The sequence below is a fragment of the Engystomops pustulosus genome, chromosome 4 (assembly GCF_040894005.1).
Source record: "Engystomops pustulosus chromosome 4, aEngPut4.maternal, whole genome shotgun sequence".
NCBI classification, from domain to species: Eukaryota; Metazoa; Chordata; class Amphibia; order Anura; family Leptodactylidae; genus Engystomops; species Engystomops pustulosus.
The window spans coordinates 81,523,915-81,543,615 of record NC_092414.1 but is presented as its reverse complement, the minus strand read 5'-3'; the positions used below and the strand labels follow the sequence as shown (position 1 = coordinate 81,543,615).

Genomic DNA, 19,701 nt, shown 5'->3' with positions numbered 1-19,701 from the left:
GGAATAAGGCTCTGGGAAGGACCACTTTGGTGGAGCTGGAAATGAAGTTGAAGTTCTGGTAATTGAGAAGTTGAAGTCAAAGTTTGGCTTACCAACTCCACAGCCCTGCTTACTCAAAGATCCGGGCACTCTAACTAGTAAATTTCTTATATTTGTTATACATGGCCTCCTTCCTTCTAAAATAAACTTTTAAAATTATGCTTCTGGGGGTGTAATCACTGTCCCCTCATGCTGCAGATTCACCGGCTGTTAGTGTGCAAAAACACTTTCCCCTGCCACTATGTGCTGAAATTTTTTCTAATGCAGTGAGATTACATGAGACATCAGGAGGTGGAAGTGCTGAGTGAGCACACAGTGTAACAGCCTGTGAAGCTACAGCACATAGGGGCTCAGGAAACACCCCCAGGAGCCCTACGGGTTCATTAGCGTAATGTTAAAAGTTGCATTTAGAAGGAAGGAGACCTAAAATCAAGAAGATTACCACAGAGACAGTGCATGGATCTATGGTTTATCAAGCTTGACTATGATCTTAGACTTTCTTTAACATTACAGCATATCTATAAAGTAATTGTACCTGGGAACATGGTTTATCGTGTACAATCAGATAATTAAAACAGATGAGAGAGTGAAATACATCACTTTTGTCTCTGCAGTTTTAGTGCATATAAAACAAAGTTTATAGACAAAAATCAAATGCACCTAATCAAAAAAGGAACTATGGGGGACAGCTGATTTACACAAACTCCATAAATAAGTTAGAAATGCAGAGGAAAAAGAAACACAGGAACATATATCAATAATTAAGTATATCTCAAAGTTTATACTTTAAGCTTTTACTTTTAGTACACTGAACTTTAGGCACTGCTAACACCACTGGCACCCGACAACTACTACTGGTAAAGCTGTGCAGCCGCAGTCTTACTTGAGAGATCTGCAGCTCACATATTCTGGAACACCAGAGGAGACTTTCTGAAAAGTTTGAAACACAGGTAATCTTATTAATATGTCCTTATCAAGTTAAAGGGCACCTACCACCACGATTCTACCTATAAAGATAGAACGGGTGGTAGGTTGATGAGTGGGACGTGAGGATAGCCCTTTTATGGGCTAATCCTCACGTCCCTGCTATCCTTTAGTAAACTTTAATGCCTGTATATGCAAATTTTTTTAAGCGGCTACTGGGGCGTGGTGTAGCCGGACATGAGGCTACTAGTCGCGGCTACTCCACGCCCCAGTAGCCTCGTTCCTCCGCCTACCTCGTAGCTGCGGGCCCTCGTCCGAGTACCCGGCGTTCTGCGCATTCCAGTAGCGCCGGCCTCGGGCCCGGGTATTCGGACGAGGGCGCACAGCTACGAGGAGCTGCGTGCTGAAGATTACATGGTAGGCGGAGGAACGAGGCTACTGGGGTGTGGAGTAGCCGCGACTAGTAGCCTTATGTCCGGCTACTCCACGCCCCAGTAGCCGCTTAAAAAAATTTGCATATACAGGCATTAAAGTTTACTAGAGGATAGCCAGGGCGCGAGGATTAGCCCAAAAAAGGGCTACCCTCACGTCCCATTCATCCACCTACCACCCCTTCTACCTTTATAGGTAGACTCGTGGTGGTAGGTGCCCTTTAATGATGTGTCTTATCTATTGCCTGCCGCCAACGCACCTGCACAACTACATGAGGAGTTTTTGAAAGGAGAGACATTGAAGGATATGCAGTCATCCATTAAATATCTAGGTGACTGACTGAAAAACCAGAGCCCTGTCCTCTCCCTCAGTCCTACAGACAATGAATGAAGTACCAAAGCGCATGCTCGAACTCCATTCAAAAATCTGTTTGTACGATGAGAAGGAATGGGGTAGGTCATGAAGCTGGCGTGACCTCCTACCTCTGACCTGGAGGCCACCAGCAGATAAGAGCCAGGGCTTATGTGTCTCGCCTCATAGGTTTTTAATGTTTTTATTGCCATCCTGTTGTAAATAAAATGTCCCTGTTTTTATCAATCTGTTGTTTTAGAGGGTTTTTTTTTACATCCTTTGATGATCACTTTTTAGTGTGTGTATAAAATGCTGTGAATTTTCTGTTTCATGCATAACATCATGTCTGACGAAGAGAACTAGTATTCTCGAAAGCTCACCATCATATATACTCAGTTAGCCTCAAAAAGGTATCACCTGATTTCTTCACTCTTCTTCTGCTCTCCATGGCTAACACTGTACAAATCTACACTAGCAGAGGTGGATTACACAGCTAATTCTGTTTGTCTGAAGAAACAAACTCAACACAACTACAATGGCTTGCCTTGCTAATAATTATCCTGACCAGGAGAGATGTATATTAATAAATATGCATCTTATTATATTAGATGTATATTTATTACAGCAGAAAACTTGCCAATAGTGTCAAAGGAATAAAATAATATGTCCCATAGGTTTAATGACATTGTTACAAAAAAATGAAAAAACTCAAGTGAACATGGCCTTGCTTCCATCACTGTCTTCTAGATGGAATGGCTCTATATACTCTGGCACTCTAAAGATTACCTCTTCTAACATTGGCAGAAAATTCAATCATTCTGTGCATATATTACAAGCTGGAGGATCAGAGGCAATATTATCTTAGTTTTAATGCTTTGAACAAGACCTGAAATCAAAGCCAAGTATGTCACCTAAGATTTAATTTTCGGGAACTTTCTTAATTAAACCGTGAAAGGTATAGCTCATGAGTGATACTTCCACTTCTAAACTAATGGGAAATGGACAGAGTAAAATAAAAGTGGATTCATTTCTGAGAGAGTCTGCTAGATTACCACTTCTGAATGCATTGATTCACAGTTCAGCAACAAGAAATCAGAATATTCCATGTCATAAAGGGACCATTTTTATTCTTTTCCTATCACTACAATATCTCCTGTCTTCACACTTTCCAATGCAGCACACACAGTACGTTGACAATTCCCATTCTTTTCAGCTCACTTTCTTTGCTGTGTAGCCTGGGATTTAAAGGAATACTGTCAGCAGATTTTACCTCAATAAACCAATAGCCCCCTCAGGAAGGAATTTCAGAAAAGTCCTTTATAGAAATGCGTCTTTTATGTTCAATTGCGCCTGATTACCTTTACAAAAAAAAAATTCTCCAAATCATGGGAAAATGAGTAGAGAAGAGTCATATTTACCTGAGATGATTTATGTTCAGAGATGCAGGGGAAGGGTCTCTTAGATGACACTATTTTCCGAACAACAGTACTTAAAAACACGTGGTGTCATATTAAAGAGAAGATTCTCATCTTTCAGATCGCATCAGCCTTGTGGTTCTGTAAGCTACAGAACCGGACATACAGGCAGTTAAATAAATAGGAGGGAACTGGATCTTTATTTGCAGTTAGCAATTACAGCTATGTTTTTAACTGTTTCTAGGTACTATAGACCCAAAGATAGGGGAGTATGATGTGACCCTGCCCCTGCAGCCTCTAAATCTGACTAATCTCCAGCAAATATGACTCTTCTCAGTACATTTTCACATGACTTTGGAGGAAAATTTTTTATAGGTAAATGGGTGAAATTTAACATATAAGAAGTCATTCTAGAACTGACATTTCATACCCTACCTGAGGGGGTTTGGTGGTTTACAGGGGAAAATCTGGCGAAAGAGTCCCTTTAAGAAAAAACAGGATATTTTACACCAAATTTTGCTTTAATTGATGCATATGTATCAGGTTAATAAAATTCATATGGCCATGGCTTTACAAACTGCAACCTTAAATTCAGTGAGTAAGCCCAACTAGGTCTATCCATTATTATTTGCGAATCATAGATTACAATTTACAAACCTACTAGGCATTAAATGAAATCAACCATTTGTAAAATGTACTTTTCAGCTGAGCTCAGTTTTCTTTCTGATAACGGCATTTATTTTCTATTTAAAGGAAACTGCTGCTGACCCTTCCACCCCTTCCCGATCAGACTATGGCTGATGTCATCACCGCTCCCCGAGACCAGACTCTAGTTGACAGCACTTACCCTACAAGACTGGTCTACTTAAAAACTACTCTCCTTTATTTTTGAAACAACATTCCACGCTGATACCGGGAAAGGATTCTTCAACTTTTGCTTGTAACAAATTAGAGTCCACTCACCTCTAAATTCATAACAAGGATTTTGCTGCTGACTGAAAATTTCAAGAACAGATTCAGGAGAAACGGCCACGTGGTTTTTCCATACATCTTTTGTATAAAAATCAACAGTGTGAGCCCCGGAAATCTGAGCAGTCATCTGTAAAAATTGCAGCAAGCTTTCCATGGACTCTCTTATCTTCTCCGAGTTCGGAGCTGTCAAATGAGCGAACATTTCCCTGAAACAGAGAAAAGCCTAAATGAAGTACACGATTCACAGCATAATAATAAATAATAATAATGCACACTCTTCACTAGTTCTCTGCCTCTGCTGGCACTGATCACAGGTGTTAACCATTTACCTGCCGCCGCCAGCACTTACCCAGCCTGTGAGGCTTCTTCATACATCCTTACCAGCATTATGATATACATGTGGAAGGGATCGTCGTTCCCTGTGTCATTTGTTTTTGTACAGAAGGTTTTAATTAAATGGGTATTCCCAAGAAGACAAGTTTCTTAAATGTACTAAGGACAACAAAATAACACATTCTCTAATTCAATGTTGTTAACAAAAATACAACATTTCACAGATATAATTCCAACCTGTCTCTATCAGTCCTGGTGTACACAATTTCAGTTGCCCCTGGTTTCCCACCCTGACTTAAGGATCAGCAGCCATCATGCCTGACACTATGCAGAACTTAGCTTCTCTCTCCCTCTGTTCCCTGCAGGGGTCCCTCCCCCCTGCATTACAGGACCAGCTCTCAGGTCCCTTTCACACTTGCGTTTTTCACGTGCGTTTTCTGTGCATGCTTTTGAAGCGCAGATCTTGCATTGCACTCTGACCCATTATAATCAGTGGGTCTTTTCAGACTTGTATTTTTTTTCACGCACACATGCGCTTTTTTTTAACGCTCTTTTATATCTCAACATGCTCTACTTTTGCAAGTCTATGGAGATGCATCAAAAACGCATTGCACTCTGAGACACTTGCAAGTGCAATGCGTTTTTCACGCATCAATTGCCATAGAAAAGATAGAGCTCAGTCCCGAGTCCTTTCACGCGCATTACCTGCGCGTGAAAAACGCACTGAAATTGCATTGAAAATGCGCTGTGGCTGTGCTAGCAGAGGGGAGAATGTCATGTGTAATATGCATCGTATGAATTTCATCATCTCTCATCTTTGATCTGTCTCATCTCTCTTTCTATGTATCAGATACTAGAACAATGTTCAGAAACGAATGTATATATGTATATAAATCTTGTACCCTGATAATCTAAACACATTGTCAGCACAGAGAACTACAGGGATCATAATGTGTCTGTTTAGAGCAGTGATGGCCAACCTATGACACGCGTGTCAGTACTGACACACGTAGCCATTTTCAGTGACACATGGCTGCTGGAGAAAAATTGCTGTAGTGCAGTTTCCTGGGGCCAGTCAGGCCGTCGGTCGGTGATGTGGTCTGCAGCGAGCGGCTGCATCTCAGTCAGAGAGATCACAGCTGCTGCTCCTGACCTCCAGTCCTGCTCTGCGGAGGCCGCGCAATGACTCCAGAATGAAGCAGTCCCAGCTTGCAAAGACGAAACCTATGCTGTGCCTCCGCGGGAACATCTACACAGGAGCTGAAGCGGCCTGAAGAGGAGTAACAGAGGCTCGTGGTGCCGTTGGAGCCTGTGCCAGTTAGGTAAGTTAATTTATTGAGTTGAGCTCTGCTGGGCTGGGCTGTGATGTACACTGCTTTGGGGGGCACTTCTCAGGACACAAATGTCCTTAAAACTAGCTGTTGCTGGACTGCCACAGGCTCCCCATCACTGGAAGAATTCCCCCTCCCCGTCACTTATCTTAGTTCATGGCACCCCACACAAGTTAAATAACAGCAAGACCAACAAAAGAAACCAACTGACCAATTAACAAATAAGTCACTAAGCAGGTAAGTTAAATAACTATACATATTTGTTATTTAAACTCTAAATATCACAAAATAAGGTTTTTTTTTCTAAAGGTGACACACCACCCGAGTTATGGATGGTTTTTTGGCGAATTTTTACACACCAAGTTCAAAAGGTTGCCCATCACTGGTTTAGAGAGTCCCCACCCACACTCTTGAATTTAACACTGACCATCACTGAGTGATAGGAGCTAAAGCAGCAGTAAAATTGTAAGAGGTTAGAAATTATCTTTAATCACTAGGGGATTCAAATTTGAGAACTTTCTTTCATGGGAAAATACCTTTAATAAAAATTACCATATTCAAATAGATCTATTTTTTTTTTTTCATTTTTACCACATGTACTTTGTAAGAGGTAAAGTCTCATACGGCGAGTATATCCCAAACTTTATGGGGCACATTTACTAAGATTGACAGAAACTGCACTAAAACTGCTCTGCCTGTGTATAACGCTGGGTGCACCTTTAACATAAGGGGGGAATTTAACAATGTGTCACAGGTTCAGACAGTTTCTAGCTGGAAAACACTAGTCTTTCCCTGCGCCAGATTTATCCCTGTGATGATGAATTGTGGTGCAGTATAAGACTGTTGGTTCCTACTTTAGACCAACTTTTAGTTGGTCTAAACTGTGTGCCAGAATTTTGGGCACACGCACAATTTTCCGCAAGCCATGGCCTTTCCCATTATGCTACGCCCATCTCCCAGAGGCCTTCTTAATTGGACAAGTCAGGAAAGTGCCAAAAAAAAAAGTCTAAAAGCCTTGAAAAATGTGGCACCAGGCATTTTAGATTTCTTTTTGGCCCAAAACCACCAGAATTGTGGCACAAGTGCGTTTATAAATTGCCTCCAGGGTGTGCAATGGACTTTGCTTGTTAAATATGGCGCTCGGTCCGACTGAGATACGGACGCTCCCTAATTTGTATCACATTAAAGCCAGCACAGCTGCGCCACAACGGGGTTGCTTGTGACACAATAGTGCCGCGGACACTTCTTAAGTACCGGTGCAAGCAGTTTTCACTAGATAGAACGTGCAAAGTCCAGCAGAAAACTGGCGCAAAGCCCTTAGTAAATGTGCCCCAGGGTGTGAGCAGCAGTGAGTTATTTTAAATGCGTAATTTTTTGATGAGAATAAGTAAATGATTCTGTACTAGGGGATATTCACATTACACTAGTGAACAGGATTCTTATACATTCTGTCAGTAAGAGCCATACAAATATCGGCTTCCAACACTAATAGAGAGTAAGAGCCCGCAGTAACCTGGATTGTGCAATATACTATACGGTACAATCTTCTTTGGGTTCCCTGCGGTTCATGTGTGAATACTTACATGCTGTTTCAATGGTCCTCGCTGCAGGTGAGTGACGTCATGTAACACGCTCTAAGAATCACATGATTGGAAGAGAAGCGGAACTGCATCATGGGAGTTGTAGTTCTGCTCTGGCCGCAGAGGCTCAGTGAAGTCTATTGACTGAAGATTCGCGTCATCATCGGACGCGATGACGTAAATGATAGTGGACGGCACATGCAAAGCTATATCTCGGAGTAGAAATATGGCGCCCACCACGAACTACAAAAAGGGAAACCAAGTCTTTGGAAGTAAAGGCGGAGCGGCGTCTGCTGGTGGTAAACGGCATTTCCCGGGAAACAAGGGAGAGAACAGAAGCAGCCAAGGGGGCCGCATAGATGTTCACAAAACGCCCACATTTAAGGATAAAGGCAGCGGAAAAGCGAAGCGCAAATGGTGGCCGAATGCAGATGGGAATATGTTTGTGGGCAGCACGAGAGAAGGTAAAGCGAGCCCCATGTGGGTACTTATGCCTTAGATCACAGTGCGCATGCTCCAGGCCTGGAGAGGGACATAACCAGAGATCATTATATAGGTTACATCACTGCAAGATATACATGATGCCCACAGTGAACTGCACATAGGACTTTAATGTAGGTGATACGTGGGGCCCACTGTGAACTTCATGTATTACAGTACTGAAGGTTATATATGAGGATCTTATTACAGATAACAAATGGGGCCCACTGTGAGCTACACATTACTTTGCTGCCTCATTCAGATCCTGATGATCTGTCCTAAAAGAGGACCTTTCACCACCACCTATATGAAGATTAGATTACCATTCTGAAGGGGCTGCTAGGAAGTATGCCAATATGTTTTCCAAGGTATTAAATGGAAAACAATGCCTCATTTTGCTACCTTTTATATGCAGCCCACTTAACATCAAGTATAACCTACAAGAAGTCTAAAAACATGATGTGGGATTAAGCCAATCTAGTATATCTATTCCAGAAGGAACAGACTCCCAACTGTAGACAGCACTGTTTCCTCCTGGTTGTGTCTCCTCAGTACAGTGTAGGGAACTGGTTTGGCTTTTTGAGAGGCTATTGACTAGGGTCAGAAGGTAGGAGTTCTCTTATGGGGCATGTGGAGACTTAAAGGCGTAGAAGCCCCACTAGGTAATTCTGGGAAGTATGCAAATACATTGTCCAAGGTGTTAAATGGAAAACAGTGCCTCCTTTTGCTACATTGGAAGGTAGTCCCCTTAACACCAGATTCAGGGGCACTTTAGATTTTCTTTCTAGCCCTTGTAATTGCGGAGATGTCAGCACTGGTATCTGACCATTCTTATCTGTTCTTTCAAAGAGGAGGAGCTAGAGGCGTGTGTTATGCTAATCTTCTTTCATACTGGCCAATCGGTGGCAGGCAATGTAAGAGAAGCTATGAATAGTAGTGAGCTGTCATTTCTATATGTCTGTCTAGAGGTAGTGTTCACTTATTCTGCTTATATTCTGCAAACATGATGTAAATGCAATTTGCGACATGTGAGCGAAGACGCAAAAAGCAATGTTACTGCAAAAGCAACGTAAACATGAATAAATTACATTAGCAAACTCATGACATTTACATTTTTTTGCTTGCAGTGCATTTACATGGCATTTGTATTTATATTGCCATTTGCTTTGTGATTATGTGGCCGTTAGCTGGGGTTTGTGGTGTGTTTCTGTGTTCTGTATAATTAGCATTTTCCTTTTTGTCATTTGCGTGGTGATTGCATTTACATGCTGTTCGTCTGTCATTTACATTGCAGCACCATAACATAACACAGTGTAAATGCAATGTTAGTTGAATATTAGCAGAATGTCAACAAAATACACAGCATATAGATGAGCATAGAGGTATCCATTCTCTGACACTGATTGGACAGTATAAGAGAAGATTAGCATAACACACTCCTCCAACCCCAGTTCCTCCTCTCTAGCACAACACAGATCACAATGGTCGTATACAAGGACTGAGATGTACACAACCGTGGGTAGAAAGAAAATTCTGAATCTGTGAAGCAGCCCCTTCAGATTGGTATGGTAGTCTCCATATGCGTGAGCTGGTGAAAGGTCCTTATGAAAGGAAATCTGTCATGGAAATAAAGCATGATAAACACTTACTCATAGATCCAGGCATTGTGATTGTGGTAATCTTATATTTGTTATCCATGGCTTCCTTCATTCTCAAATCAACTTTTATAACTATGCTATTGAGTCAGAGGGTTGTTACCAGAGCCCCTCTGTGCAGTAGATTCACAGGCTGAAACTGAGACATGCTACTGCTCAGTGTAGAAACAGCCTGTGAATCCAGGCCCAGGGCTTTAGTAACACACCCATAGCCCATCTGTATGCAAGTAGCCTTAAAGATTACATATCGCCAAACATCGGTGAAGCATAAATGCTGCTGTGACTCCTTATGCTTGTTCTCTTTACCTGTACACTACATTCAGCATTTTAACATCATGGCAGGGGAGAGACCTTGGGCTGCTCTTCTGAGAGACAACAAGCAACTACAGAGACTGGTGCAACTATCATCTGCCCTATTAACATAACCTCTGTAATTTTCATTTCTTCTCTAGGACAGGGCTTTGCTTTCTGGAGAAAGAAAAAAGTTGAATTACAATATAAAAAGCTGCAAAGAAAACAAAAGAAAGAAAATACTAAAAAAGATTTTAGTGATCACTATCCTGAACATCTGAAGCATCTTTACTTGGTCGAAGAAGAGAGATTGAAAATTCAAGAAAATCGTAGGAGACTTAAAAGAAAGGCCTCAGAGGGGGTAGACGAAGAACATGGGAAACCTGACGGAATGTCATCTGATACTGTAGACGGAGAACCTGGAAAGTCCTCTGAGACGGTAGGCGTAGAACATGCGAAAAGGGAAACAAAGCCCTCTGAGAAAGTAGATGAAGACCATGAGAATCTTGAAAAAAATCCATCTCAGACAGAAGAGAACGAACGTGGGACGGGTGAAGAAAAACCCACAGAGACAGCGGACAAAGAAAAAGAATTAATGTAAGATTTTAGTAATTTAGTAATGCTTGATCAGTGTAAAGAATTTCAAAGATTTTTAAAGACCTCACCCTTACTTAACAGTAAACCAGCTGACATTACTAGGGGAGGTTGTAGGGGCACCTGTGTTTCTTACCCTGAAGTCAATTTAAAAAAAATCACGTCAATGGAAGGGTCAGCTAGTGAATGACAATGGTTTCTAAGTGTTTCTAATAAGGGGTTGTGGAGGAATGCATGCGTTACCCCAAATCTTCTAGGTCCTCTACAACCAAGATGAAGGATTTTAATGCAAGCACGCTGGCATACTGGTTTTTACAAAAAAAGGCTTTTATAGTTATGCAAATGAGACTGATGGGCTCTATCAACAACTATGGAGCCCAGAGTCCTTCCTCCTGGGGGTAATGTCTTTTACCCCCTTACCGTCCGCTGTGGGTGAATATTGCAGCAAACGCTTACCGGTGTTAACTTGTCTACTTTCTGGCGGCTTCAAAAAGATAGTGGCACATGGGAGCCACCATCTTGGTGAAAATCGTTGCTTCCCGTGACGTCATCGGTTGGCAGCGATCCATTGCCATGACAGCCTTGGGTCTTTTCCGAAGACACACTGTTATGAATGAGGAAGAAAATCCCCATATACTGTCATACTGTAGAATGGCAGTATATGATAGAATCGATCAGACAACCTAGGGTTAAAGTACCCTAGGGGGTCTGAAAAAATAGTAAAAAAAAAAAAACTCTTTGGGTATCGCTGCATCCGAAAATGCCCAGTCTATTGAAAGATAATAACTGTTTTTCAATGTGTTTAACCCCGTAACAATAATTAGTGCACAAAGTCGAAAATGGCACTTTTTGCCATTTTGAAAAATATAAAAAATTCTATAAGTGAGTGATGAATAGGCCATATAGTCCAAAAATGTTTCTTTTGTAGATATATGAAAACATTCTAAGACCTATACAAATTTGGTATCCCCATGACCGCACCGACCAAAAGAATAAAGTAGACATGCCATTTGGGGACGCACAGTGAAAGACGGACAATCCAAGCCCACAAGAAAATGGCGCAAATTTTTTTTCCCGCTCCAAGTACACGGCAGGAAATATTAAATACCATCACTATGAAGTGCAATTTGTTACGCAGAAACGTTTAAAAAAAAAAGTTAGATATTTGAAGGTGGGGAATGAAAAATGAAAAGCAAAAAACAAAAAATGGGCCTCTGTGTTAAAGCCACGTTATGTAACCTGTAAAATTCTATTGTGCAGAAAAAAGAAAACCTTTAGAAAGAAAACATCACTTCAAAAGGCAAGAGAAGAATATGAACGGGTTCAACAAGAGCGTGCAAAGAAGAGAGAGGTAAGGACACCAAATTGTTTCACTTGTTTTAAAATATATTTCTTCTTAGGCTGCATTCACATCACCTTTCTCTCCGTTATAAGGATATATCAAAAGGATTCCTGGTGTATCCTTTCAACGTAGTATAGCAGCATAGCATTCCACTATGTATATAGTGGGGTACATCTTCCCGCTAAAAGCTGGAGGAGGTACGAACATGGGTAACATGCAGTGATTTGTTGCTGCCGGTGCTCGGTCTCCCTAGTGAATTAACTGTCTGTGTTTGGACAGTGTAGACCAGGGATGGATGACATACAGTGCAATCCATCCCCCATGGCTACTAATGGCTTCTGTTGATTGTATACTGCAATAAATGGTTATTGCAGTGCATTAGTATGAACTAGTGATCACATAAGCACTAGTTCATATGATAGTAATAGTAAAACACAAACTAAAAAAATTAATAAAAATAAAATTCATAGCAATGTCCCAAAAGCCCCAAACACATGTAACAATAAATAATGGAAAATAAAGAAAAAAAACCACTGGTATTACCGCGCCCCAAAATGTCCTATTTATAAAGATATAAAAAGGTTATTCCCAGTGTTGATTCCGTAACGGAAAAATACGCTCAAATGTATGAATCAACACTTTTTTTTTTGCCAAACATAAACATAATAAAAATTGATCTAAAGGTTGCACAGTCCCCAAAATTGTTGCAATGAAAACATCAGTTGTCCCGAAAAAAATGAAATCTTATAGCCAACTCGGTACTTCTAAGTATGCAAAACTTATTGGAGTCAGAATATGTTAAAGGTAGTAATTTTTTTTTTTTTTTTTTTGGGGGGGGGGGGGGGGGGGAACGTAACTTTATTTTTAACACCTAATAAAACCTATATAAATTTGGTATCCCTGTGAACGTATAAAACTAAAGAACATATTAGAGATGTCATTTGTAATGTACAGTGAGAGATGTATAAACGGAGCCCAAAAGAAAATGCGGTTTCTTGTCAATCTTACTGCATTTTGAGTTGTATTTCCATTTCCCAGTACAAGGGATAAATATAAAATATCATCACCAGGATGTACAATTTGTTATGCATGAAAATAAGACCTCATACAGCTCTGTACATTGAAAAATAAGTTATTTATTTTTGAAAGTGGGGAGCAAGAAACAGAAAGTAAAATAGAAAAAGCCCATCAGTGGCAAGGGGTTAATATGCCCCTGATACCACATGATAAAAGGTCACAAATTCTCTGGGATAAAGGTCTTTGTGGTACCTGAGGCCACGTTCACACGTGGCATTTTGGTTACGTTTGGAAACGCAATCCAAAGGCATTGTTTGTGATAACATATTTTGGTAACACGTTGAGTAAATGCAATCTAACCTCAACGTGCGACTGCAGGTGAAGCCTTTGGATTATGTTTCGAAACGCAACCAAAATGCCACTCATGGCCCCAGGGGCTCAAACACGTCATGGTACCTGAAAATTATTCTGCCCTACAGAAGCTCAATGGTTCCTTTCCATCCGCGCCCCGCCGCGTGCCCTGACAGTGTGTTACATCCACATATGGGGTGTCCTCTTACTCTGGAAAAAACTGCTCAATATATTCTTGTCTGCATCTTCTACTTTTGTTCATGAATGTATTAATGATAAATATTAGTGAATTCCTAATCAAACCTTAATTTTGTTTTAATCTCTGTAAAATAATTACAGGGTTAACAAGCTTCCTACCTGCTGAGGGATATGTGGGGGTTTCCAATATCCAAAACCCCTATAGAAATGAAATGGTCCCTAAAATTGATTCTAAAATTTTCTTGGAAATTTGAGATAATGCTGTTCGATTATGATCTTTCTAGCGCCATAATAAAACAAAAGGACACTTATAAAATGACGTCAACACAAAGCTGAGATATGGCAAATGGTAGTTAGTCTTGCTACCCAAATTAGTTACTATCAGTTTGACAAACTGAACATTTTGAAGTTTTAAAATAGCTAATTTTTTCAAAATGTTTACCAAATTCACCTGTTTTCTAAATAAATGTTAAATATATCAACCAAAATTTCCAACTATTTTTAAGTACAAAATGTAACAGAAAAACAAGCTTTCTAAAGTTATAACCAGGTAAAGTGCCACATGCTGGTTTTGAAAAATAGGCCTTGGTCACTAAGGGGGTAAAAGTGTTTGTACCATCTTTAAAAGAGACTTGGTGGACACCTTACCTTAGCTGCTGCATCTTTTCCCTTTCTTACACATGCACTAGTGTGTGTAATAGTGATTTATATAGCACTCCCTAGCTCGCTCTTTTTCAGTGATTTGCCTTTGTTTTAACCTATGTCTGAACAGACTTTAGATACTTGTACTTTTTTTTTTTTTTGCGTAAAAATGTAATGACCAATTTTCATTATTACATACAGGATAGGGTCTATAGGTTTGTTCTTAAGTTGAGTTTGTATGTTAGTCGGAACTGTATATTTTATCATTGTAATCCCAGCCAGAACTTTTTTGGTCTCTGTGACAATTGGATTTTTAAAATGTTGAGTTGTCATAGGAAACAATATTAACACTAAAGCTTCATTACAGACACCTCTGATAACTGTTATAGCTGTTTATTGTAGCCTAGGACTAAAGTACAATAAATTACCAATATCCAGAGGTCAGTTTGTAACTAGGGGTCGTGTGTAAGTTGAGTGTTCTTAAGTAGGGGACCGCCTGTATTTCAGAAGGAAATGCATATAACCAACTTGAGCAGGATTTTGCACCGTCTTACCTTGGATATACTAAAATTGATACCTGTTACGATGAGAGATCACTTTTAAGGAGCCCGTTTTAATTAATGCATCCATGCTTGTTGTCCTCCACATTATCAGGTTGAAGGTGCTAGACTGCTATATATAGAAGCCTTTTATGAACCTTCTTCTGTTGTGTGTTTTTCAGGAGGCAGAACTAAGGAGAAAGCAAAGAGAAGAGGCACAAAAACTCTACAAGGAGAAGAGGGCGAAGACTTATAAAATCATACGCTCAAAAACCAGCAAGGGGCAGCCCAACTTTAATGCACAAATGGACTTATTGCTGAAGAAAATTCGGAGCCAGTCCACTGCTTCCTAAAATGAGTGCATTGGGACTTTGCAATTCATCATTTGAATTATTTTGAAATGTTTTGATCAGACTTATTAAATTACATTTTTGCTAGGTCAGGAGACCAGAACTTAACCCCTTCATGACTCCCATATGCTTATATACATCCTATTTGCATGTGCTCTGTATATACTGTGTTCCTTACTGTGTTAGAAACACAATGCTGGAGTCCATTTTATATAATTTTGGGACTGTTTCTAAATGATGCCTAACCAGAGATATCCAATGATTTCAAGTTGCAGCAAATAATGTGATTTTTAAATACAGATATCAATTCCCAATTGTAACTTTAACAGTAGACATCTCTGGTTCTGTTTCGCCTACAAACACAATTCTGCTATTATATTGAAGGCTAGATTCTCCAGTTTAATATAATGCCAGATGTGCATGTTCAAGGTGCCATGGCTCGGGAGATATGAGCCTTGCCTGTAAGCATAAGGCCGAAGGAGCTGCAGAAGACAACTTACAAATGTATATGCACCCTATGTTTCTGTCTCTGAACCAGGAAAATGATGGATTGACACCATACATATTTAAAACATTTTGGTAAAGGGTTACACCACAAGCAGATTTTCCACAATGGCACCAACCAGAGAGAAGGAAACCTGAGCATAAAAATAAGCTCCTCCTAATCCGCCTTAGTGGTTTCCTGTCCCTGGAAGGGAACTTGAGTAGACTGTTGGTCTGAAATTTAGAGGGATCCATCAGCACTTCACTGACCCCCTTAAGTAGGGGAGTGTGGGTGCAGGTGATAGTATCCAGACCTTAGCAGATCTTATCTCGGCAAAACCCCCTGTAGTTTATCATCAGCATCTGGCTTCCTTACCCTAACAAATGCTGCAGGATTCATGCTGTGGGTCTGGAACAGAAATCTCATGATGGCTCGTGTAACTTCTGTCCAAAAAGCAAAGCTGGGATAGCGGGGGAGTCCAGGAGAAATGGAACTCCTGGATGGAAGGGCTTTTTAACTTTTATTACAGATTGTTTATCAGCTGGACTGGAAGTGGGTGGAGCTTAAGATTGCACGCCAAAAGCATTTTAATCCTTACAGGACTTATGCCTTTTTTTTGTTTTGTTTTTTTATAACAAGCCTTTACATGTACTTTTTAGTGGCGCTGTTTAATATTCCATACAATGTTGGGAAAAAATTCCAAGTGCGGTGAAATAAACCAAGAAAAACACATTTGCAACATTCTCTTGTAAACTCTGTTTTTACAACTTTCATTCTGCGCTTCAAATTACACTTCCTCTTTATTCTTTGGGTCGATACGACCACAGGGATTCCAAATTTATATAGGTTTTAGTAGAATTTAAAAAATTTAAAATCTTTTGTACAAATCTTTTCATACTTAATTTTCCTGGGACGAGCTGACATTTTCATTGCTACCATTTTGGTGACTCTACAACCTTTTGATCACTTTTTATTCACTATATATCTAAACGGCCAAAAAAGTGGTAGTTCAGGCATTTGACCTAATTTTTCCAAATCGGGGTTCACAGTTATTCATAACCGTTTTTCTGTTTATAGATTGGGAAATTTGGGACTTGGTGATACCGAATATGTTGTGGGTTTCTTTTCACCTTTTCTAAATTATATATTGTTTTAAATGTGTTTGGGGCCTTTCGAGAAATGTAATGGTTTTATTTTTAAATGAGAAAACATGCTTCACAATGTTTCTGTTGATCAATTGTTAGGTGTCATCTTGAAATCAAAATGTGAACAACAAGATGAGGATGACTTTACATACCGATTCTAATTGATCCATGAATTGCCCAGTTTCTTGGTTCAAACACTGAGCATAGACATCCTGTACCCATTTTCCACTAAACTACTGTAAGTAGGTGCTGTGGGTTGATAAATGTGTAAGTGTGGATATGTAGCTGCCTCTTTCTCTTTTAACCCCTTCCTGCTTTGCGTCCGATATATCAAAACCAGCATCGGGGAAACACGGGGTTCCAGCTATAACACCCGCTGTCGCAGTGGGCTCCGATTGCGGGTGTTTAACCCGTTAAATGCTGCGGTCAGTGCGACCGCGGCATTTAACTCTTAAAGGCACAGTGTCAGTCTCTTGAGATGCCTTGCAACTAGAAGATGTGGTTCCTGATATGTCTATTCAGGATTAATTATTTGGGCGATTAAGAGCAAAGAAAAAGCGGATATTTCCTATCAATTACACTCTCATAGAGTTAGTGTTAGACAAATGAAAGGAACTAGAAAAAAAGGTTACAGATAATGAGGAAATTCCGTAAGTGTCTATTATTTGATGAAGCTTTCCCCCCCCCCCCCCCCCACAAAGTCTGCGAGCAACCCGGCCTCTTTACTTTCTTCTCAACAGACATGGTCTTGACTTCAGTCCCTTCTCCAAATGAGAGCCATCAAGGAAGTTCCTTCTGAAGAACAGGTACAAGGATTCTATTGATCTCTCTTTTTGGTGAAGAAACCCAACGGCTCACACAGGCTGATCATTAGTCTGGGACATCTGAACTAGTCCTTTGGGTATCGCATATTGAAGATGGAGACCGTGGGTTCTGCTACGCCTTTAATCAACAAAGATTTTTTGCCATGCACAATAGAATTAAAGGATGCCTCACAAAAATACTTAAGAATGGCCGTACATTCTCCAGAAGATTGTGCATTTTCAATTTTCCTCATTACCCTTCGGCATCTCTTTTGCTCCTCGAATTTTCTCAAAGATAATGATAGTGGTAGTAATTTCTCTGAGAAAACAGTACATAATGGTAATTCCATATTTAGACAAACTTCTAGTGATTGCCGAATCAGAACCCATCTCACGTCACTCCTTTATATTGCACTGTAAAATATTTAGAAGATCTCGGTTGGCTAATACATTTTGAGAAATCAGACCTAACCCCAGAGAGACAGAAGAAATTACTAGGTGTTCTATTGGACTCCCGGGAACAAATGTCCAGCCTCATCCAGAAAATTCTAGCATTTATCAGAAAGCAAAAAGTTACCATCTGGACAGCTATGAAGCTACTTGGGAAATTGACAGCCTGCATTTAATCCATGGCATGAGCTCAGAGTCATTCCAGGGTCCTTCAAAACTGCATTCTTTCCTCATGGGGCAAAAACCCATATCACCTAGCTACAAAGATCAGGATACCATACCAGATAAAAACATCCCTATGATGGTGGACATTCACAGAGAACCTCAAGAAAGGTACTTATTGGCATTTTCATACACAGATTACCATTCAGACGGATGCAAGCCAGACCGGATGGGGTGCCAAATTCCTCGACTAACTCGTGCAGGGCTCTTGCAAGCTGTTCATCAAACTTCAAGGAACTCAAAGCTGTCTAAAAAACGGTGGTAGCAAATTCGCAGATCATCTATCTGACAGTATGACAATGGTCTCCTATCTAAAAAGACCAGGAGGTACAAAGTCAAAGAAGCTTCTCTAACTTTCCCAACAAATTTTCTCTTGGGCAGAAGGAAATGTCTGTTCTCTGACAGCAACTCGCCTAAGAGGAATAGAAAACCAGATGGCAGACCACTTAAGCAGAAAGAAGTTGTAACCACAATTGGTGCCTAAACTGGGAAGTCTTTCATAAGTGCAAATGGGAAAAACTCAAGTAGGATTTATTTACGACATGTCAAAACACCAAATGCAGCAGTTTTTCCTTGCTAGAAGTCAGGGAATCTTATCACACTCTGGACGACTTCAGTCACTAATGGAATATGGGTCTAACATATGGTTGCCCTTCAATAGCACTCATGAAAGTTTTACAAAATATCTGCATAGACGGAACCAAAATCATCATGATAGTTCTCATCTGGCCAAAGTTAAGCTGGTATTCAAGATTGAAGAGCAGATCTCGTACATCAAGGTCCATCCTCCATCCAAATTCGTCCAGTTTCCTGAAGGTTCACTCCTTAAATCCAAAGGTCTCTCTTTAAAGGTAATCCAGATCCTGAAGGCAAGCAGGAAACCAGTTACCTCTGCAATTTACAAGATTCTGAAAAAGTTTGTGTCTTTCTGCAAAAACCAAGCCTCCTAACCAGAGTAAACCTAATATTTTACAGATCCTGGAATTATTTCAAGCAGGATTGGACATGGGCCTCAAAACAAGTACCCAGAAGGTGCAGGTGTCAGCCCTGGGTTGTTTCTTCATTCAGACCAACCATGTAAAGTCCACAGATCCTGATTCTTGCGATAGGTGTGGTTTCCAAAATTATAAATAACAGAAATGACCAACAAACATTACTAATGGTGGAGTGATCAGGACCTATGTTTGTTTCAGAACAAAGGTATAGCAGCTGTAATCTGGCTACCATCTATCAGACATAGAAAGCGTTATCAATAGGAAACCTTCATGAAAAAAACTCTTGCTTAACATAGGTCTTAACCTTTGTATGTTAACTTACCGATATCTATTTCTTGTTCTATGTATCCAAGACTCAACCCTCAGGTTGGTAGCAATTGTTGGAAACACGTAGTCATAATCACCATGTCCACAGCAACCGATTTAATCTCAACTTGTCATTAACAATTATGGTCACCAGCCAAGGATGTATAAAAGATTGTATAAGAAAACAAACAGCCTTAGCAACACGTAGTGTGTGAATAACACGTCAGCAAATGCGTAAAGCTCAGGAGAAAATCATTTGTTTCATATGAAATACTTTTAGATTTTACAGCTTTTACTTGGACTTTTCATATTAACTCTGGATTCCCCACTTGGTGGAGACATGGAGCTGCACAAAACTTAAATAAAGATTGTGAAGTGGAGTCTTCTAAGGTAAATGGTTTACTTTTGTGTTATGCTAAATATGAGAAAAAAATGTTTCTTGCTGACATTCCTTTTAATG

At 40.2% G+C, this 19,701-nt stretch overlaps 3 protein-coding genes and 1 long non-coding RNA gene across 8 annotated transcripts in view; 3 read left to right on the top strand and 1 right to left on the bottom strand.

Annotated features, from left to right (window-relative positions):
- LOC140126723 (uncharacterized) overlaps nucleotides 1-4,116 on the top strand; it is a 57,215-nt gene extending 53,099 nt beyond the window's left edge. For both annotated transcript variants that reach the window (XR_011854882.1, XR_011854883.1), the window contains exon 3: nucleotides 3,915-4,116. This is a non-coding gene — a long non-coding RNA (uncharacterized lncRNA). The remainder of the gene's footprint in view (nucleotides 1-3,914) is intronic.
- Nucleotides 1-7,560, bottom strand: part of METTL25 (methyltransferase like 25) — a 113,109-nt gene extending 105,549 nt beyond the window's left edge. For 3 of the 4 annotated variants that reach the window (XM_072146504.1, XM_072146506.1, XM_072146507.1), the window contains exons 1-2: nucleotides 7,381-7,560; nucleotides 4,125-4,339 (exon numbers count right to left, since the gene is read on the bottom strand). In XM_072146504.1, the coding sequence (XP_072002605.1) occupies nucleotides 4,125-4,339; nucleotides 7,381-7,382 (217 nt within the window). In that variant the 5' untranslated portion in view covers nucleotides 7,383-7,560. Of the gene's footprint in view, nucleotides 1-4,124; nucleotides 4,340-7,310; nucleotides 7,333-7,380 lie in introns of those variants that run through there. The other variant, XM_072146505.1, reaches the window with a different exon arrangement.
- Nucleotides 7,479-16,061, top strand: CCDC59 (coiled-coil domain containing 59). The gene is made up of 4 exons (XM_072146508.1): nucleotides 7,479-7,841; nucleotides 9,965-10,400; nucleotides 11,658-11,748; nucleotides 14,669-16,061. Exons 1-4 carry the CDS (start codon nucleotides 7,559-7,561, stop codon nucleotides 14,837-14,839), a joined length of 981 nt encoding a protein of 326 aa, XP_072002609.1. The 5' UTR covers nucleotides 7,479-7,558; the 3' UTR covers nucleotides 14,840-16,061.
- A 2,196-nt stretch (nucleotides 16,062-18,257) lies between these two features.
- LOC140128460 (uncharacterized) overlaps nucleotides 18,258-19,701 on the top strand; it is a 137,597-nt gene continuing 136,153 nt past the window's right edge. Inside the window, exon 1 of the mRNA XM_072150167.1 lies at nucleotides 18,258-19,631. The gene's annotated coding sequence lies outside the window, so the exon portion shown is untranslated. The remainder of the gene's footprint in view (nucleotides 19,632-19,701) is intronic.

Coding starts and splice junctions, on each gene's coding strand:
- CCDC59 (XM_072146508.1), top strand. CDS start 7,559: ATGATAGTGGACGGCACATGCAAAGCTATATCTCGGAGTAGAAATATG. Junction 7,842..9,964: donor TGTGGGCAGCACGAGAGAAG/GTAAAGCGAGCC, acceptor TTTCTTCTCTAG/GACAGGGCTTTGCTTTCTGG. Junction 10,401..11,657: donor GACAAAGAAAAAGAATTAAT/GTAAGATTTTAG, acceptor TCTATTGTGCAG/AAAAAAGAAAACCTTTAGAA.